The sequence below is a fragment of the Girardinichthys multiradiatus genome, chromosome 21 (assembly GCF_021462225.1).
Source record: "Girardinichthys multiradiatus isolate DD_20200921_A chromosome 21, DD_fGirMul_XY1, whole genome shotgun sequence".
NCBI lineage: Eukaryota > Metazoa > Chordata > Actinopteri > Cyprinodontiformes > Goodeidae > Girardinichthys > Girardinichthys multiradiatus.
In genome coordinates, this window is record NC_061813.1 from 22,957,975 (window position 1) to 22,975,076 (window position 17,102).

The window sequence follows — 17,102 nt, forward strand, 5'->3', positions numbered from 1 at the left end:
CTGGACAGCAGTCAGGTCGGCAGTCTTACCCATGATTGGGGTTTTGAGTGATGAACCAGGCTGGGAGTTTTAAAGGCCTCAGGAATTTTTTGCAGGTGTTTAGAGTTAACCCGTTGATTCAGATGATTAGGTTCATAGCTCGTTTAGGGACCCTTTTTATTATATGCTAATTTTGTGAGATAGGAATTTTGGGTTTTCATGAGCTGTATGCCAAAATCATCCGTATTAAGACAATAAAAGACCTGAAATATTTCAGTTAGTGTGCAATGAATCTAAAATATATGAATGTTAAATTTTCATCATGACATTATGGAAAATAATTAACTTTATCACAATAGGCTAATATTTTGAGAAGGACCTGTATTAGTGGTTTCAGTTAATCAACTGCTAAAAATAGACCAAGAAAACGACCTTGGGTTCCCTTTGGTTCATGAGCTAAAAAGAAATTGGCAGTTGCCTAGAATTTATCCATTAATTCTCTATCCAGATAGCACACCATACATACACACTGTATGGTGCATTGTTTGTGTCTTAAAATCCAAGTCAGGTTTAATTTACTGAGCCTGGTGATCAATTGTATTGTTAGATTTGATAGCTGTTTTTTTTCTGTTCATCTCATATTCTGCCTCTTAATTTCCATATGGTTCACTTCCCTCCCTACACACATAAATCATTTTCATTGGATTGTCAGTGCAAAAACCTCCACAATTAAAAGAAAAAGAAAATAAAGGTCAATTTCTGGTCATGAGAACCTGCGCTGTAGGACTCACATACAAAGAGGACAGCCAAGGTAGCAAATTTAATTGAAGAAGACATGTTTTCTTATTTACAATGCAGAGATCTTGCTGTGTACTGAAGAGCAAGAAGCATATTAATGTTTTTTTTTTTGCTGTACCTTTGCTGTATGTTTGTGTGCGTGTGTGTGTGTGTGTGTTTGTGTGTAAGAGGCCACAGCCCCCATACATGCCCTCTGAATTAAAAAGTAAGGTGAGGACTTGTAAGAAGACACTGCTATGTCAGCAACCTGTCATGACAATGCCGTCATTCCCCCTTTTCATTGTCTTTCATTTTCCTCTTGTCTCATGTGCGTCAAAGGGTGAGTGGAGGTCACATGGCTGCAGTTGTGCCCACAACACAGGGATACACCGAGGATTTGTGCTCTCTTTCTAACAACAGTATCCGCAAGGATCATCTATCATATAGCTGTCACCTGCAGCTGCTCTCCGCAAAGAGCTTCTGGCTTTGGGCTGAATTCTCCAGAGCAGCAAATCAGAGTCCTAAAGTTTGTGCTGCCACGTCTCACAGAGCTGATGTTATTGCATGAAGCAGAACAGCTCATTCAGATTTTGTCTCTGTCACAGAGCTGGTGTGAAAATATCCTCAGATAGAAAGAATAGGCAAATCATAATTCTGCATACTGAACATCATAGTGTCATGCCTCTTGTGAACGTCTTTGGAGATAATGTGATTGCATCTCTTTTTCAGTAATCAGACAACTTCTTCGTAATACCCTGAAGATAAGTTCGAGGTCACTGCATTGCTGTCTGCCTTCCATTGCCAGGGCTTTTTTAAAGCCTGACTTGGCTTTGTGGGCTAATAAGCAGGTGGAGCGGTGCATCATTCATTAAAGCAAAGTCTGTAACCAAAGAGAGGAGAGGAATTACAGAGCCAGCATCGAGCCTCTGCAGCACATATTGAAGGCTGGCAAGGGGAGGAATGTATAGAAATCAAGACAAGCAAGACTGAAGTACATTTAACACATAGTGCCTACAAACGTTTTTTAGCTTTTAGCTTTTTCACATTTTATCACATTGCAACCACAAACCTAAATTTAAGTATCCCATAATTGTGAAGTGGAAGACAAATAGTAAGTTTTTAATCATTAAAAATCTGGCAAATGTGGTGAGCATTTATATTAAGCCCCTTTTACTTTGATACTACTAAATAAAATCCCATCCAACAACCTGTCTTAAGAAGTCACCTTATCAGTAAACAATATCAATTAATCTTAGCCCAGTCTGGGCAAGGAGAGCATTAATCATGAAGCTAGCAAAGAGCCCCATGGTACCTTTGGATGAGCTGCAGAGAATCACAGCTCAAATGGGAGACTATCAACAGGATGACTTTGTCATTCACTGTGCAAATCTGACCTTCATTAAAATGATTGTTGAAATGAAGCCATCTGAAGTTCCTTTTGCAGGTTACTACAGGCCATGTAGGGGACAGAGCTAGCATGTTGTCCATGTTTCGTTGTCCACTGAGCCAACCCCTCCCTCCTACTTCCTTAATTCTAAAAGGGTTTGCTCAATCCAGCTCTTCATCCAACGGGTCCGGACCTCCCCAAACCTGAGAGGTCTTACTAAATAGGTTTACTGAAAGTTCTGTTTAAGCTGGTGTCGGGAAATGACTCGCCTAGCCTCTGACAGCCTACATCCAAAAGTCTCACCCTTCTTCAACTGGAGGTCCGGGTGACCGAGTAGCCTCTCGCAGTCATCCACACCTTCGACAGTCACTTTTGTTCACGGCTGCTCATTCCCTAATTTACAACTGGCACTTGGTATATGGGCTAGGTTAATTTTAGTAGCTCGGAACAAGCTTCAAGGGTGTTGTTTTGTCAAACCTTTGGCTAAGGCAACCTATAACAACCTCCTATTACATCTCAGAACCAGGCAACAAGACTTTTTACCACCACTGAAAAACCAACAGTATAGTGACTCAAATAATTGAATGTCCACGAATGAACTAGAATTTTATATGCTTGCTTTAATTAGTAACGCTTTGGCAGGAGTCAGTAACAGCTTAAATGAATCAATTAACTCAACCTGTCTTTCCCTGATGCTGAAACTAGTGGATTTAAAGAGGCTTTTGAAGACGGAGACTCATCCATGAACCTGATGGAGATGTTTCTTCTGGTGACAACGAGTGGTTTCTTGAAGGGAATACGACTTAATCTTCAGTTTTCTTCCTTTAAGTGGCAGGTACTGATGCTCCAAACCCTGATGGTTAAACTGGATCTTTGTTGTTCTTCGTCCCCAAAGGCAGTGGTTTCCTGGGGCTGAAGAGTTGAGGGAAACCCAGAGACGTAAATGAGGTTGATTCAGGACTTCCAGATGCCTGAATCTTGGAGCAATCAGCTGTTCACCGATCAAGTTTACTTCTGTTGTCTGGATAAAAAAGCTTTCAGATGAAATCAGATTCCTAATTATGAGGCACAGTCCTTCAAAGGCAACGGGTTGATTCTCTGTTAAATGCAGTCGATCAGCTGGGCTGTGTCTCTGGTCCTCTGATTCCTCTGTGGCATCTCTCCGATCTTGTTCGCTGATCTTCTGCGAGGAATACAACCCTGTTTCCTCTTTTTTTATTGCTTTTATAGTGCTTGAAGTCTTCCTCTGTCAAGCCCTTATTAGGAAACTTAGTTGTTGTACACTCATTTATTTCAACCTCATGATCATTGCTCAATGTAGACGTTATGCCTCTTAGTCTTTCGAAAAGTCCCATAAAACCCATACTGGGACATAGTCATCTGGCTCTCAGAAAGTCCCAATCATCCCATGATGAGATGTAGTCATCTACAGTTCTTCCCCTATTCTGCTCAGTTTTAACCTTGCACAGTGTTATACATGTCATATTTTTAGCTTTCAATATTTAGCTTTTAAAACATTGTTTCAAAATCATCACATCACTTCATTTTCCAGTTCTTAACCACATTTCTATCATACATCATTTAATTTGTTGATCAAAATCTACTAACTTTAATCATTACATGTGAAAGGTATAATCATCAACTAACCTTTATTCAGTACATACAAAAATATAGAATCATCATACATCCTTCCTTGGCTATAATTGTTTACACTTTTGCTTAAGAAAACATAAGACAGATAATTCATGGCTTCATACATGCCTCTCCAGTTTCCCAGCTTGATTATAAGAACATTGCACACACCACACATAAGGATATTTTTGTTATAACTTCCATGGGGTTAATTGTGAGCACACTAAATGCAGTATGGATTACATGGCAAGATCTCACCTTATTTTGACAGAAAGTAGGTGCTCTGGTCATGCCCAAAACTAAACCTTTTGACCTACCTGCCAAACGATATGTGTGGTGGAACACGAACACTGCACATCACTCTGAATACGCTAGTGAAACATGGTGGGGGCAGCATTATTCTGTGTGGATGTTTTTCTTCCACATGGACAGAGCAGAGCAGTCAGTCAGAGTTGATGGTATGATTGATGGAGCTGAATACAGGGCATTCTTAGATAGCAGGGCATCATGGAGGGGCCACAAGTACCCTGGTTAGAATCCCACAGCCTGCCACTCTGGGTCCCTGAGCAAGACCCTCAGCTCCTGAATGCTCCCCGGGTGCCACACAATGGCAGCCCACTACTCCCTACGGATGGCTTTAATGCAGAGGACAATTTCTCCATTGTGAGATCAATAAAGTATATATATTATTATTATTATTATTATAAAATTGCTGTACAGATGCTTTCCATCCTACCTGACTGAGCTGTGAATAACTTTTGTGCCACTTCTGACCAATTTTGTGCCCCTTTGTGTTGTTGTATCACATACAATCTCAAAAATGTAATAAAGTTGGCTCATTTTTCCATTGTAAATAATCATTGTACTGGACAGCTGGTTTATTAGGTTGGCTTTTTCATCGGGTTAGTTGCTTTGTTTCAGAAATCTGTGTTGAGGGATGCAGAGGACAGAAGGTCAGCAAAGGGTTGGTGGGACTGAGGGGGACTTTATTTTGTTGAAATGCAGTTTCAGATTCTACTTTCAGCCATGGATCCTATGGTAGCAGCTTGGTGCCTTGATAACTATAAAACCCAGGCAGAATACCAGTAACAAATGTATAGTAGCTCCTCTCATATAAAGGCAGTTATACCAATTCTTTCAGCTCATTCTTTTTTTTTTTTACCCCCACTCTTGCTGTCATTCATTCAGACGAGCTCAGAGTGAGTCAGTGCTGCTCGTGGCAGCAGAACTCTTTGAGAGTGCGGAGGAGGCAAAGCAGAGACAACAGAACATTGCTGGTCCCTGAAGGTTAGATATGAGAGGGATGATGCTGAGCAAGTTTTACCACTCCGTTACACAGCAGGATCAGTCACCACAGACTGCATCTCTGCCTACATTTCTTCATGTTAACCCTTTCTGATGTTGCTTTTATCACATCCGTTTCTCATTTCTTTCGCTTTTCTCGCTTTTTAGCATCTTGTTTTAAATATTGTTATCTTTTACAGCCGCACACTAATATAATAATCCATTACACTGGAAGTTAGGCTTGGCGATGCACTGTAACACCCAGTAAGCATGTTCCTTTCATTCTTAACATTGTTGTCATACACCCTCCACTTCTGTATGTGGTAAGAATTTGTGGAGGTATAAGAAAACATTTTGTATCTTTCAATGCATCTCCAATGCACAGAACATTGTTGGGAAGCAATTACTTCCCCAAGTTGTCTGCAAAGATGATTTAGTTGCCATCTTGGTATAAAAGATCCATTACCTGTAAACATGCAGAAAGCCGTAAAGTGTTTTTAATGTTTTGTCCTTCAAGAAGGTCCTTTGTGTAATTCAAGCAAGCTTGTGGGCACCATGCGTTTTTCATTGGTATGCACCCCCTGTGGCCTTGTGACGTCTCCCCAGCCAAAGCCGTGTGTGTCAGGCTTTTGTGTGCAATGGAGCGTATGCTGCTGCTGTGCCAGCATATTCCTCAGTCCGATAGCTCTGCAGCCTTCCACCCCTTTAGGCCCGAACGCGGCTTCCCAAACCCAACGCCAATGATCCCAAACTATTCTCCCTTGGTGCCAAGCGGGGAGGACAGAGCAAGGCTTAAGGCACGGTTTATGACCCCCTTTTGTCCTCCAGTGGGGCAGAACATTGTTAACATGATGGATGGAGAAGCAATACGGAGTTATGTAATCACGCCAAAGGGCGTAAAATATGGCCAAATCTGGAGGGAGGGAGTTTGGAGGTCAACCAAAGGACCATACGTTGTGCTTAACCTCTGCCTGGCAACTGACTGGGCACCTGGTGTATCTGACTTAGGAGAGAATGTGCAGAAATGATGTTGGTTTATGGCTTTTTAGCAAAGGAAGCGATTTAAGGGCTCCCCTGTACTGTAATAAAGTTCATCTCAATTTGTCACTTGGTTTTATTTGTTATGAAATCCTGTCAGGTTTAGTGGAAGAGGCAGCTCACAGGCTGCAGCTGAGTCTCTATCCAGACCTGAGTTGACTGCAAAAATCACCTAACCTGGTAGCAACAGAAAATCAAGTGGCAAATATTTTCCTGTGATCAGGTCAGCTTTCCAGGTGTATGCTACTGTCGGCTCGAGGACAGTCTTCTTCATCAGTTTAACAAAATGTCTTAAACAGGTTGTGAATTAATAAGGGTTGCAGACTGCTTCTTTTGTATCTGGAAATTTGGATACAAAACACTAAACGGAAACTGAAATTAAGAAGTCCAACTGTCTGTTGTAGCAGTCTGAATAAACAACCAGCATGGAAAATACAGTTTATTTTTAAATAGCTTCCTAAGGCTTCTGACTTCGTTTTTAAGCAACTCACTCGTAAAGGAAACGGCTACCTTGGAGTCTGCTTCCCAACTTTAACATTAAAGAGCAGAGACACTTCTTACATGAATAGCAACCTTAATGAGTGTCTTCTTCTTCTTCAAGAATCTGTAATTAATGTAGAATATCTAAATTCAGGTTTCACCAGATTAAGTGGTATGGTTTTAATGCTTTTCTAACTCAAACATGGCTCTAAATTAAAATAGTGTTGAAACTGTTCTTTTTCTGGTTTTCACTAATACTATAAATGTTTTATAAATTTCAGGTCTTTAAAGAATCTATGCTTGGTTTAATCTAAGCCAAGGGTTTAACGGTTCTAAATCGTTTAGATTTCAAACTAGAGATGGCCAAATGTAGTACAGATTCCTGAGAAAACAATATAAATGCCCTTTAATTTAAACCCATATAACATGCATTGAATCAGATACTAACTTGAGTGTCATATCCACTATTATATACCACCTGCAGTATACAAAAAAATATTATGACACACACATTAAGAAGCCATAGAAAGTTCAGTACACGTGGCACCACCTTGGTCATGCCGCAATGGGCCGTGAGACACATAGCCTGGATCAAAAACCACCATTGTGTAGCAGCATTTTTGTCAGCATGACCTGGTAGCTCTTGCGTATGATGTGTTTACTAATCAGAACAAGATCAGATCTTTTAGTTTCCCAAAGAAGAACAAAATGGTCAATCAACCAGCTGGTTTCTTGTTGCATGTCTCATTGCAACTAGGCACGGTCTGGTTTACAGTATAAAGACATACCAAACGTTATTAACATGGTTTCAAAACTTTTTAAATTTTGCATCCTACCATTCCTACAATTTAAAGTCCTCTTTGATGCCGAAAGGCGGCATCTAAAATTTGTTCAGTTCCTACCCATCATGTTGCTGTGCACTGCCCTTTGGTTAGCTTAAAGAAGGTCAGTACATTGTTCCCTCACTTAGAAGACAGAAAAATCTGCAGCTTGAAAGTATTTTTGCTTTTGAAAAACACGGAGAGTCATGGGGTGGAAACAATGTTTTAAAAATACAGCTGCTACAAGCAGCGTTTCTCTTAAGCAGCCGACTGCAGGCTAACTACCCAAACAGATAGCCCTGCCAATTTCTGTTCAATTAACTCTTGAAAACTACTTCTAAATTTAACAGGTGTTTAATATTTGTTTACATAAATATACACTGGATAATCAAACATAATTGGAACTACTTCAAAAGCACTAGGAATAATAGTTTTTTTTAAGTTTTAAATAGAAAGCAGCTCAATCATGCTAGACATTTCAGTTAAAAAAATTTTTGTGTGTTAATACCAAAATACGGCAAAGCCTCATTCCTACCATTAATCTAATTGTAAAACTTTTTTTAGGAGCCTGTCAGTTAAAATTATGCTAACCCTTTTATCCAGCATTATTTTTAAATTTAGTACTAAAGCTCAGTCAGCTGTTATATATCAGTCCTTTAATGAGATTTTATTCGCTATGAACCACCAAGGCTCGTTTCGCTTGCTTAAGTTTTGTAGAATTCATTTATAATTTCAAAGACTGAGATAATAAGAGCCGACTTATTGTTGTCCTTGCCAGCTATAACTTATTGTTTATTGTCTCTGGGAGGTAATATCCTGTTACAATGTGAGAGCTTTCAGTGCTGCAGTGAATTGAGTCTCCAGGCATCAGGATATGAGAAACGGCACCATGAAAATAGTTGGAAAAGATCATATAAGATAAGTGAGGGAAGAAAAGAAAGAGGGATTGGGGATTAATCGAAGGAAATATTTTATGTCACAGGAATGAAAATTACAATTGTGTGTTGATAAACTGTATTCTTTGCACATTTCTTCTATTCTTTCTATTCCTTGTGTGTTTATGCTTTATGTGTAGCAGCCTAAAACAGTCTTTGTTGCCCATTGTTGTCTTCTATTGTGCAGACTCATGTGTGATTGTCTGTTTTCTGTTGATAAGGGTTTTTTCAATTTTAAGCAGTTTATTCACAGAAAAAGCAATTTAATTAGATTTAATAAGGATTTGTGCTTTGTTGAAGCCCTCTTCAAGAGAGGAAAATGCATTCAGCTCTTCGATGGCCACATCTACAGAAGAAGAGACGCTAGGAACCTGTGTTAGGTTAATGATATAGAGGTAAACGTGTTTAGATTGCAGCAGAGAGTTTCTATTTCAAGCTTAAGCAAATGTACTTGTTGGAAAAGAAGTGCATGCATGTGTGTATGCCTGCACTCCTTATGTAATCCGTCTGAGAGTATGTGTTCTTTTTGTCTCAGGAGAGATTAGACATTTAAGTGCTGGCTTGGACACAAACACTGGCACCCAGACACGTGTTGTGGGAGTTTTAATGTAGCCATCTGAAAAAGTAACACTGAACAGAAAGAAATTGAGAAACAGAAGCATTTTGTTGGGGTTGTGTGTGTGACTGTGGGAGGCAAGTGGCAGGAGCCTGTGGTTTGCAGCTATTTTCTTAGTGGAAAATATAACGGGTGTGTTTGTGTGGGGGTGAGACTGAAGCATTTAGAAGCGTATGAGCACACAAACAACAATCGGAACATGTTAATCTATTCCCCTCAGCCACAAACATCCCCAACTTTCTGCCAGGCTCCTGGTGTAACTATAGAAGGTTTTCCTTCAGACTCCTGTGAAAAACAGCTTTGACGTGCCCCCTCCTTCCCCTCCTGCTGGATGTCCGCCGGAGATTTTTCCACCTGGCCAACTAAGGTTATCTAAATGTAATGAGTTTTCTCCCTCCCTGTGGCACATAAAGTTTTTTGTTCACCTTGCTGAGGGTTCAGGACCACCAGAGGGTTAATGTTTCACCCCATAATTGTGCTGCGGTTTCTGCAGTTTGCCCCTCAGGTTGACATTAGATCTCTTGAGCCTCCGGGTCAGTTGTTGCACACACTTTAAAAGCTGTGGGAAATGATCTCTGGAGGTGATGAAGCATTCCCAGCTCTCCCAGAACAGGTGCTTAGAATAAGGAGAATGACGAATGAGAGTTAATGAACAACTTTCCAGAGGTTTGACTTGAACAGACAAAGAAACAGAGGGTCATTAAATTAATTATGGCAGTTAAGTTGGGTCTCAAAACCTATGAGTAAGTCTGTCAATTTCAAAAGTTTTTATTAGAGTTGCACCAATCAGAGATTTGGCTGCAGATTTTTTTTCCGTAAATCCCTGACCCTCTTAATCAAAGTCTAAATAACCTTATTTTAAAGATCATTTTATGGATAAATTTAAAATGTCACTATGTCTCACAGTAAAATGTTTATAGAAAAAATATTTTGTTGAAAAACAAATAGCCATGCATGGCTGAAAAACAAAAAAATCTGTAAAATAGTGCAGGTCAGTAGCAGTTCTTGCATGAATGGGTCTGTGGGGGAGCCCCTCCTGGTCCCACACATACACTCACAAACATTCACAAAGCTCATTCTACAAATAAACTGTCACATTTAACAATGCAGCTCATCAAAACCATTGAGAAATGCTTCATAAAAAACTAAACAACTGATGGATAGGCCCATATTGGCAAATCAATCTGTAAAATGTTTCAATTTGAATTTGGCCCGGCTATAAATGCCTTTTTAACGATTGTCTCAATGTAAACAGATCCTAAAAAATGAAACAAAAGTATTGAAATACTCCTTTTTTGTTTTACCCAAATTAAGCATAGGTGTGTTGGAAAGAAACTCAACTTAATCAACAACAATCCAGGTTATGTATATGCTGAAAAATAAAAAAGCAAGCAAAAAAACAGCACAGCTGGTCAGATACCATCTTCAGCGTCATGACTCAGCTGTGTGTTATGGCCGTATTTGTTAACATTGACACTGTGGACAATACGAGGTGCTGCCTACTCCCCGCTCAATGGACGTACAAATGAGCAACAGTCTTGGTGCATTCCCAGTCCATCCATTTTCAACTTTTATTTTCAGCAGATTTTGTTCCCATGTTTTTTTCCTAATTCTGCAAGATCCATTCAGAATATCTGACAGCTGTGTCCATCTCAGAATTTCAGAGGAAAAAGAAAACCCTCTCAGTTACTAATGTGTTAATTAATACATAAATTATTTGTAACTATACAGGAACCTTTACCAGTCTTTCTGCGATTCATCATAATGTATATATCTTAAGGCAAGAGGCAACATCACAGTGTGTGTGGGTGGGTGAGCTAGAGAGAGCAGTCACTGTTACACAGCTCTGCAGTAAAACATACAATGTGATTACAGAAAATCTCTATTAGTCTTCTATTAGTCATAAGAATGATTTGTGTGGTTAGCATAACTAACAGTCAATGTGCATATTCCTTGTTTTTAGGTACAGTTACTAGACACTTATATAGCTGTAAGTTTTCAAAAATACAGCCAAAATCTCTCAATGTTCCTCAATGGAAATGATAAAGCAGAGCAACCTTCAATGATACACTGGAATTTCTTGTTATTTCCTGAGGTATATCTCACAGTTTTAACTGCTTAAATAAACAACAAAAATATCTCTTTGGAAAGTACAGTTTCATTCTTAGCAGCTGGTGACCTCACTGATACTGAAATTGAGTAACTTTGAGTTTTTTTAACCCAGTTAACAACTTCCACAACAGAGAATGTGCTGTTTGCACAACCAGGTGACGGTTATGCATGGGACATTTACTGATATCTCCTAGTTTTATGATTGTTTATAATCAGTTTCATATGTGTCTCTTTTAGCCATCATGTATGTGATGGGAGCACTGGGACCTGCTGCTGGCTATCTGCTGGGAGGCGTCCTTATTGGCTTCTATGTTGACCCCAAAACTGTGGTGAAAATTGACCAGAATGACCCTCGCTTCGTTGGCAACTGGTAAATATGCACTTGCACCTGTATGCTGACTTGCGTGTCGATCTCCAAATTGAGAGGATGTACACACACTGTAATCAAGAAGAATTTTTTCAGCTTTTTAAACTAATCTTGTTGTTTTCTCTAAGGTGGAGCGGCTTCCTCCTCTGTTCCATAGCCATGCTTCTGGTCATTTTCCCCATGTTTGCCTTCCCCAAAAAGCTGCCTCCACGCCACAAGAAGAGAAAGAAGAAGAAGAAAAAGATGAGCTCAAGGGGTGATGTGTCCAGTGATGATGATGTGATGAAGGAAAAGTGTAGCAGCAAAGGCCAAAATGTGTCCTCTATGGGATTTGGAAAAGACATCAAAGGTGAGAGAGGGATAATTTCACCTTTAGAGTCTGGGTGTTACATACAGTAGAGATATACATACTGACTTAGGTGAGATAGCATCTCAGGCTTTAGACATCTCACTGAGCACTGTTCAGTCTATCATCAGAAATGGAAAGAGTATGGCTCTGCTGCAAACCTACCAAGACATGGCTGGCTAGGCAAGGAGAACATTAATCAGAGAGGCTAGCCCATGGTAACTCTAAAGGAGCTGCAGAAATCCACTGCTCAGGTGGGAGAATCTGTTGACAGGACAGTCGCGCATTCCATTAATTTGGCTTTCATTGAACATTGGTGAGAGTGAAGCTATTAAATGTTAAAAAGTTTTGAAAAATAAAAGAAAATGAAGACACCAAAAATGTGGCTATTCAGATGAGACCAAATACATATTTTAGCCCACATGCAAAATGCTTTATGTGGCAGAAACTTAACACTGTATATCACCCTGAACATACTGCCCTAACAGTGAAACATGGTGGTGGCAGCATCAGACTGGGGGGATGTTTTTCCTCAGCAGGGACAGAGAAGCTGGTCAAAGTTGATGAATGGAGCTCAATGCAGGACAGTACTTAAGAAAAACCTTTTTGAGGCTGCGAAAGACTTGAGACGGGATTGGAGGTGGAGGTTCCTCTTCAAGCAGGACAACGAACCTAACCATGGTTAGATTAAAACAATCATGTGATATTTTAGCCTAATTGAAATTTGAAGCCTAATTAAAAGTAAAAATCAGTCGCAACAGTGGAAAACTGATTTTTACAGATGCTTTCCATTCAATCTGACCAAGCTTGAGCTCTTTATGAGTAGAATGGGCAAAAATGTCAGTCTCAGATGTGAAATCTGGTATAGAGAGACCCCAAAAGACTTTCAGCTGAAATTGCAGCTAAAGGTGTCCTAGCAAAATCTTACTCAGTGGGACTGAATACAAATACATGCCATGTCTCTCAGATTTTTGTTTGTGAACAAAAAAGAAAAAAATGCATCACATGCCTTCCACCTCTCAAATACATTGTTGTTATGTCACAATGTCCTAATGAAATACACTGAAGTTTGTTGTTGAAACCTGTGGAAATGTTGAAGAGTTCTAACTTTTTCCAAAGCGCCGTTAATAAACTGTGGGATGTTGATGCACTGACAGGCTATAATCCAATCAATGTTAGGGCATAGACATCTTATCCAATAAAGGTAGCTATATTGAGATCTCTTGTAAAGATGGTATTGATTGTTAATGGAGGAGTGTGTAAGCCAGATGTGTAAGAATGCAGTGCTGGTAAACATTTGATTTTGTTGGAAACATTGCTGCTGCAACATTTTTTAATGTCCTTGCTGAGCCAGGAAACACCCGGTTTTCCCCAGATAAGCTCCGTCCTGCTCGAGTGTTTCCCATATTCCCTTCTGTCTCATTTTTTGCTCTTGTTCTGTTTCTCTTTTAAATGAGCTCCCAGGGGACTGTACACTCAGCAGTGCCAAGGCTCTGGTATAACTCAGCTAAAAAACAGCACTTGTGTTTGCTATCACTCTCTCCAATTCTGTGCAAACTCAAACATGTACTTATCATGTCTGCTCACTCTCAAATTAAGGCTTATGTGCACAGCTGGGGCAGTCAAAACAGCACTTTGACTCAAAGATGCACCCAGCGTAGGCCAGGAATGAGATGGAGCTCCACCGGATCGTTGCTCGCTCAACTGTGGTTTTATTTGTCTCAGCAGGATGTTTGGGGCTGCTGTGCAAACTGCGGCCAGTTTCGCAGACTCAGGCGCTTCGCTGTGTGGATCCCGAATGTATTTGAGTACAGTATGTGTCCTTCTGTGGAGGTGTGCTTGTTTGTATGTTGCATAAATTCAGCATTTTCTGTGAAAGATATGCTAACTCCCCCTCTCCTTCTTCACCCTTCACATTACAAGCAAACACTGGAAAAATGCTAACACTGAATGTTTTCTGTAATGCACATCAGAGGGACAAATTTTTGATCCTGGAATGTTCCAGACCTTGATCTGCTACTGTGTGAAAGCAATTATCGCTGGAAAGGATTGGAGGCATGGCAAAAATGACTGCTGACACAGTGTATCATGTCCACATTTCACTAAGTGATTAATTACCTCACTGGTTTGTTCAGAAATGGACATACACTGTGTTCAGCTGGTATATTAACCTGTTCCACTGAATACAGTGTGACTTAGGATTTACTTCTACACAAAAACTCATGTGCAAGATAAAGGTCATATTTGCTGCTGCTATACATCCACAAGGAAGGAGCACCTCCTTCTGCCCCGAGAATCACACAGAATCTGAAGCTATCAACACTGATTACACTGGTGCAATACATTAACTGTATGTTGAGGTTTAAGCATACGGTGCACTGTAAAAGCATTAATACACCTTATACTTCCCGGGGTGCCTACATATTTTTCAGGCAAAAATATCAGACCTTTCCACTTCATTTTAAATACAAAATATTACATTTCAATAAAAAGTTATGCTAACTATTTATTTATAGGAAAGGAAGGATGGAGGGGGGGAGGTTTGTTTTATTTTTTCTGTCTCTTCCATTCCTATCTTCTTTCATTTCATTTGCTTGGTTTATTTCATTAAAAAATTCATTCATATTTCATTATTCTTTTCTACTCTTTCCTTCTTTCCTTTCTTTCTACCTTTGTTCCTTCCATCCATCAGTTTTTGTTCATACCTTGTTTCTTCCTTCCAGTCTCACTTCTCCAGGTTCTCTTTGTAAGTCGGACCTCTGTATAGTCTGCAATAATTTCATTGTAAGGTTTTATAAATGCATTTATAGATAATGGGCTAAAAACAATGCATATGAGGGGCTGCACGGTGGCGCAATTGGTAGTAATGTTGCCTTGCAGCAAGAAGGTCCTGGGTTCGCTTCCCAGCCGTGGGTCTTTCTGCATGGAGTTTGCTTGTTCGATCTGCTGGATTGAGGACAACAAGCTTGCCGCCATGCATCAGAAAATGCACACATATACTGATGTAAGATTCCATGGCAGTAGCTGTCCATGCATCATGTGATGTAGCTATTGCACCTGCTTGTGATCTCATCACTTAGTTTTTGTGTTGTTACAGAGTGTGGAGATTGTGGTTCCAGTGAAATATCTTCAAGGTAGGATGTTTTATCAATGAGCGCTCCATAGCACAATAGCCCTGGTTCCCAACAACTCTCGATGGTTGCAGATTCTTCAAAATAAAACTTGCAATGAACTTTACAATTAACTTACATTGTCTGAGGTTGGGGAAAGCTAGTTCGATGGTCTTCCAGCTTATGGCGGCATTTAAGATCAGCTGTTTTATTTCTGACTCTGGGTGGAACCGCATAAAATAGATCCCCATGTTTGTCGTGTTTCAAGATATTCTTTTTGGTTTTGCATAACCTGGACGTGTTTTTCCTTTGGAGCAAAGAGAGCCGTGTGTTGCCCTTGTGTCCTTATGTGTTCACAATAAACTGTCCAGGTGCCGCACTTATGCCTTTCCAAGTTCCGCCTTTTGTGTGGCATATCCCCCACTCCTATCATAATTTGGATGTAAGTTAATGTGCTGTAGCAGTGCTCATTATCCCTGTTAATTGAATTCATAAATGCAGTTTGCGACTCTTATAAACAGTCTTTTTGCTTAAAATGAATTATTTATTAAGTGGATTTAAAACAACAGAGTTGACCAAAGCACTGCATAATAAACTCCTCAAAATATTAAAAGAAAAAAACCATAAAAAAACAATAGAAACTGAATAAGACCAGTTAAAATATTGCAAGACATTAAAAAACAACTAAAAGCCTGTGAGAATGAAGGTGTTCTTTTTTTTTACTTAAAGCTTTAATCAACAATGCATGAGTTACAGGCAGCGGGATGCTGTTTGTAATAAGTATCAAGAGGGGGTGTTTGAAAGCAGGGCAAAAAGAGCATTCACCAGATCATATTAATAATAATATGCAATAATGACTGCTCAAAGTAGAAATAGAAACCACTAGTTTAGATAGATCAACACACTGAATGAGGAATCAAACAAATATCAACTAAAAAGTGATTTGGCATCTAATATGAGCCAGTTATCTGTCTGATTGAGGCAGCAGCTGCTGTGGACACCAGCAGGACACAGCCATCTGTCCCCAATTCCAGACAGGATTACACCCTGGCTTCCTGGAATTAAATAATTAGCATCACTATTATATTCTTACCTTTGATCTGGGATCACTGAGACATGCTTCTAATATTTCCCCACCCACTATGAGTTCAGCTGAATAAGAGCTGTGTTAGGTAAATCTCAAATCAAGGCATTATGTCATGCTGTTTAACTGGTCGGCTTTCCTAATAACCTTTTAATGAAAGGCAGATTTAATCCGCTTCACATTCTTTGAGACTCTTTTTTCTGTCTTCCTGGCTTTGTTGCTTTTGTTTGTGACCAGTTCATGACTTAAACTTAAAGTTCTGTCTCCCTGTGGCTTAAAATCTCTGCACAATCCCAATCTGCAAAGCAGAGTATTATTCTTGTTTGAATCAATTTTCAATTTGTCAAACAACTCATTTAATAAAAGCGTTATAGCATACATTTCAGTAAAGGAACGTCCCATTTATAACTATATAAATCATTTGTAGTAAAACGTCTACACAAGTAGGATAATAAAAGTCCCCAAAAATAAATGTTTTTGTGCTAAAAGGAGCAAGCATAAGTTTACATGACCATTTCCTCTCTTTCTAACTTGTTTTGGAATTCTCAAACAAATGAAACACTAAAAAAAGAAGAAAACAATCTCCAAAATCCAGTCATAGTTATTGTAGATCTTATGTAACAGCCAGTAGCACAAGGGAAGATTCAGCTGAACAATGCTTCAAGTTAATCCTTCAAGCAATTTTCACATCTTTAATAATCTGACATGTTAAAGATGACCTCTGAGGCCTTCACAGAGCAAATGGATTCAAACTGAAATTAAATTACACAAAGGTGGACTTCTGTAGGGAGTTGGTTGCAATGGATTTTATTTCGGCGTATCAGAGTATAGAGGGCATACAAATACCTGTACCTGCAGTAGTGGTTTTTAATATGGCCCATATACCAAAGGTGGCACCAGAAAGGAAGGAGGTGCTGTAACACCAGATAAGTTGCATTTTATTAAGCTGTGCCTTGAACAAGTTTTCTATTGCTTTTCCAAGTGTCCAAGTCAAAGAAGAGATGGCAACCCAAAGTTTTGAGTAGGTGTCCCCTGCTTGCTGCTTATATAGGGAGATTAGGTTATGTGCTTCCTGCAGAACTCCACTGCAGTTTATCCAGAGTCTCGGGTAGTTTGTTACATTTTACATGGTTC

The 17,102-nt window shown here is 39.6% G+C and overlaps 1 protein-coding gene across 1 annotated transcript in view; it reads left to right on the forward strand.

The window, feature by feature from the left end:
- LOC124858255 (solute carrier organic anion transporter family member 5A1) overlaps positions 1 to 17,102 on the forward strand; it is a 50,765-nt gene that overhangs the window by 19,044 nt on the left and 14,619 nt on the right. The window contains exons 4-5 of the mRNA XM_047350201.1: positions 11,299 to 11,431; positions 11,557 to 11,777. Of these exons, the coding sequence (XP_047206157.1) occupies positions 11,299 to 11,431; positions 11,557 to 11,777 (354 nt within the window). The remainder of the gene's footprint in view (positions 1 to 11,298; positions 11,432 to 11,556; positions 11,778 to 17,102) is intronic.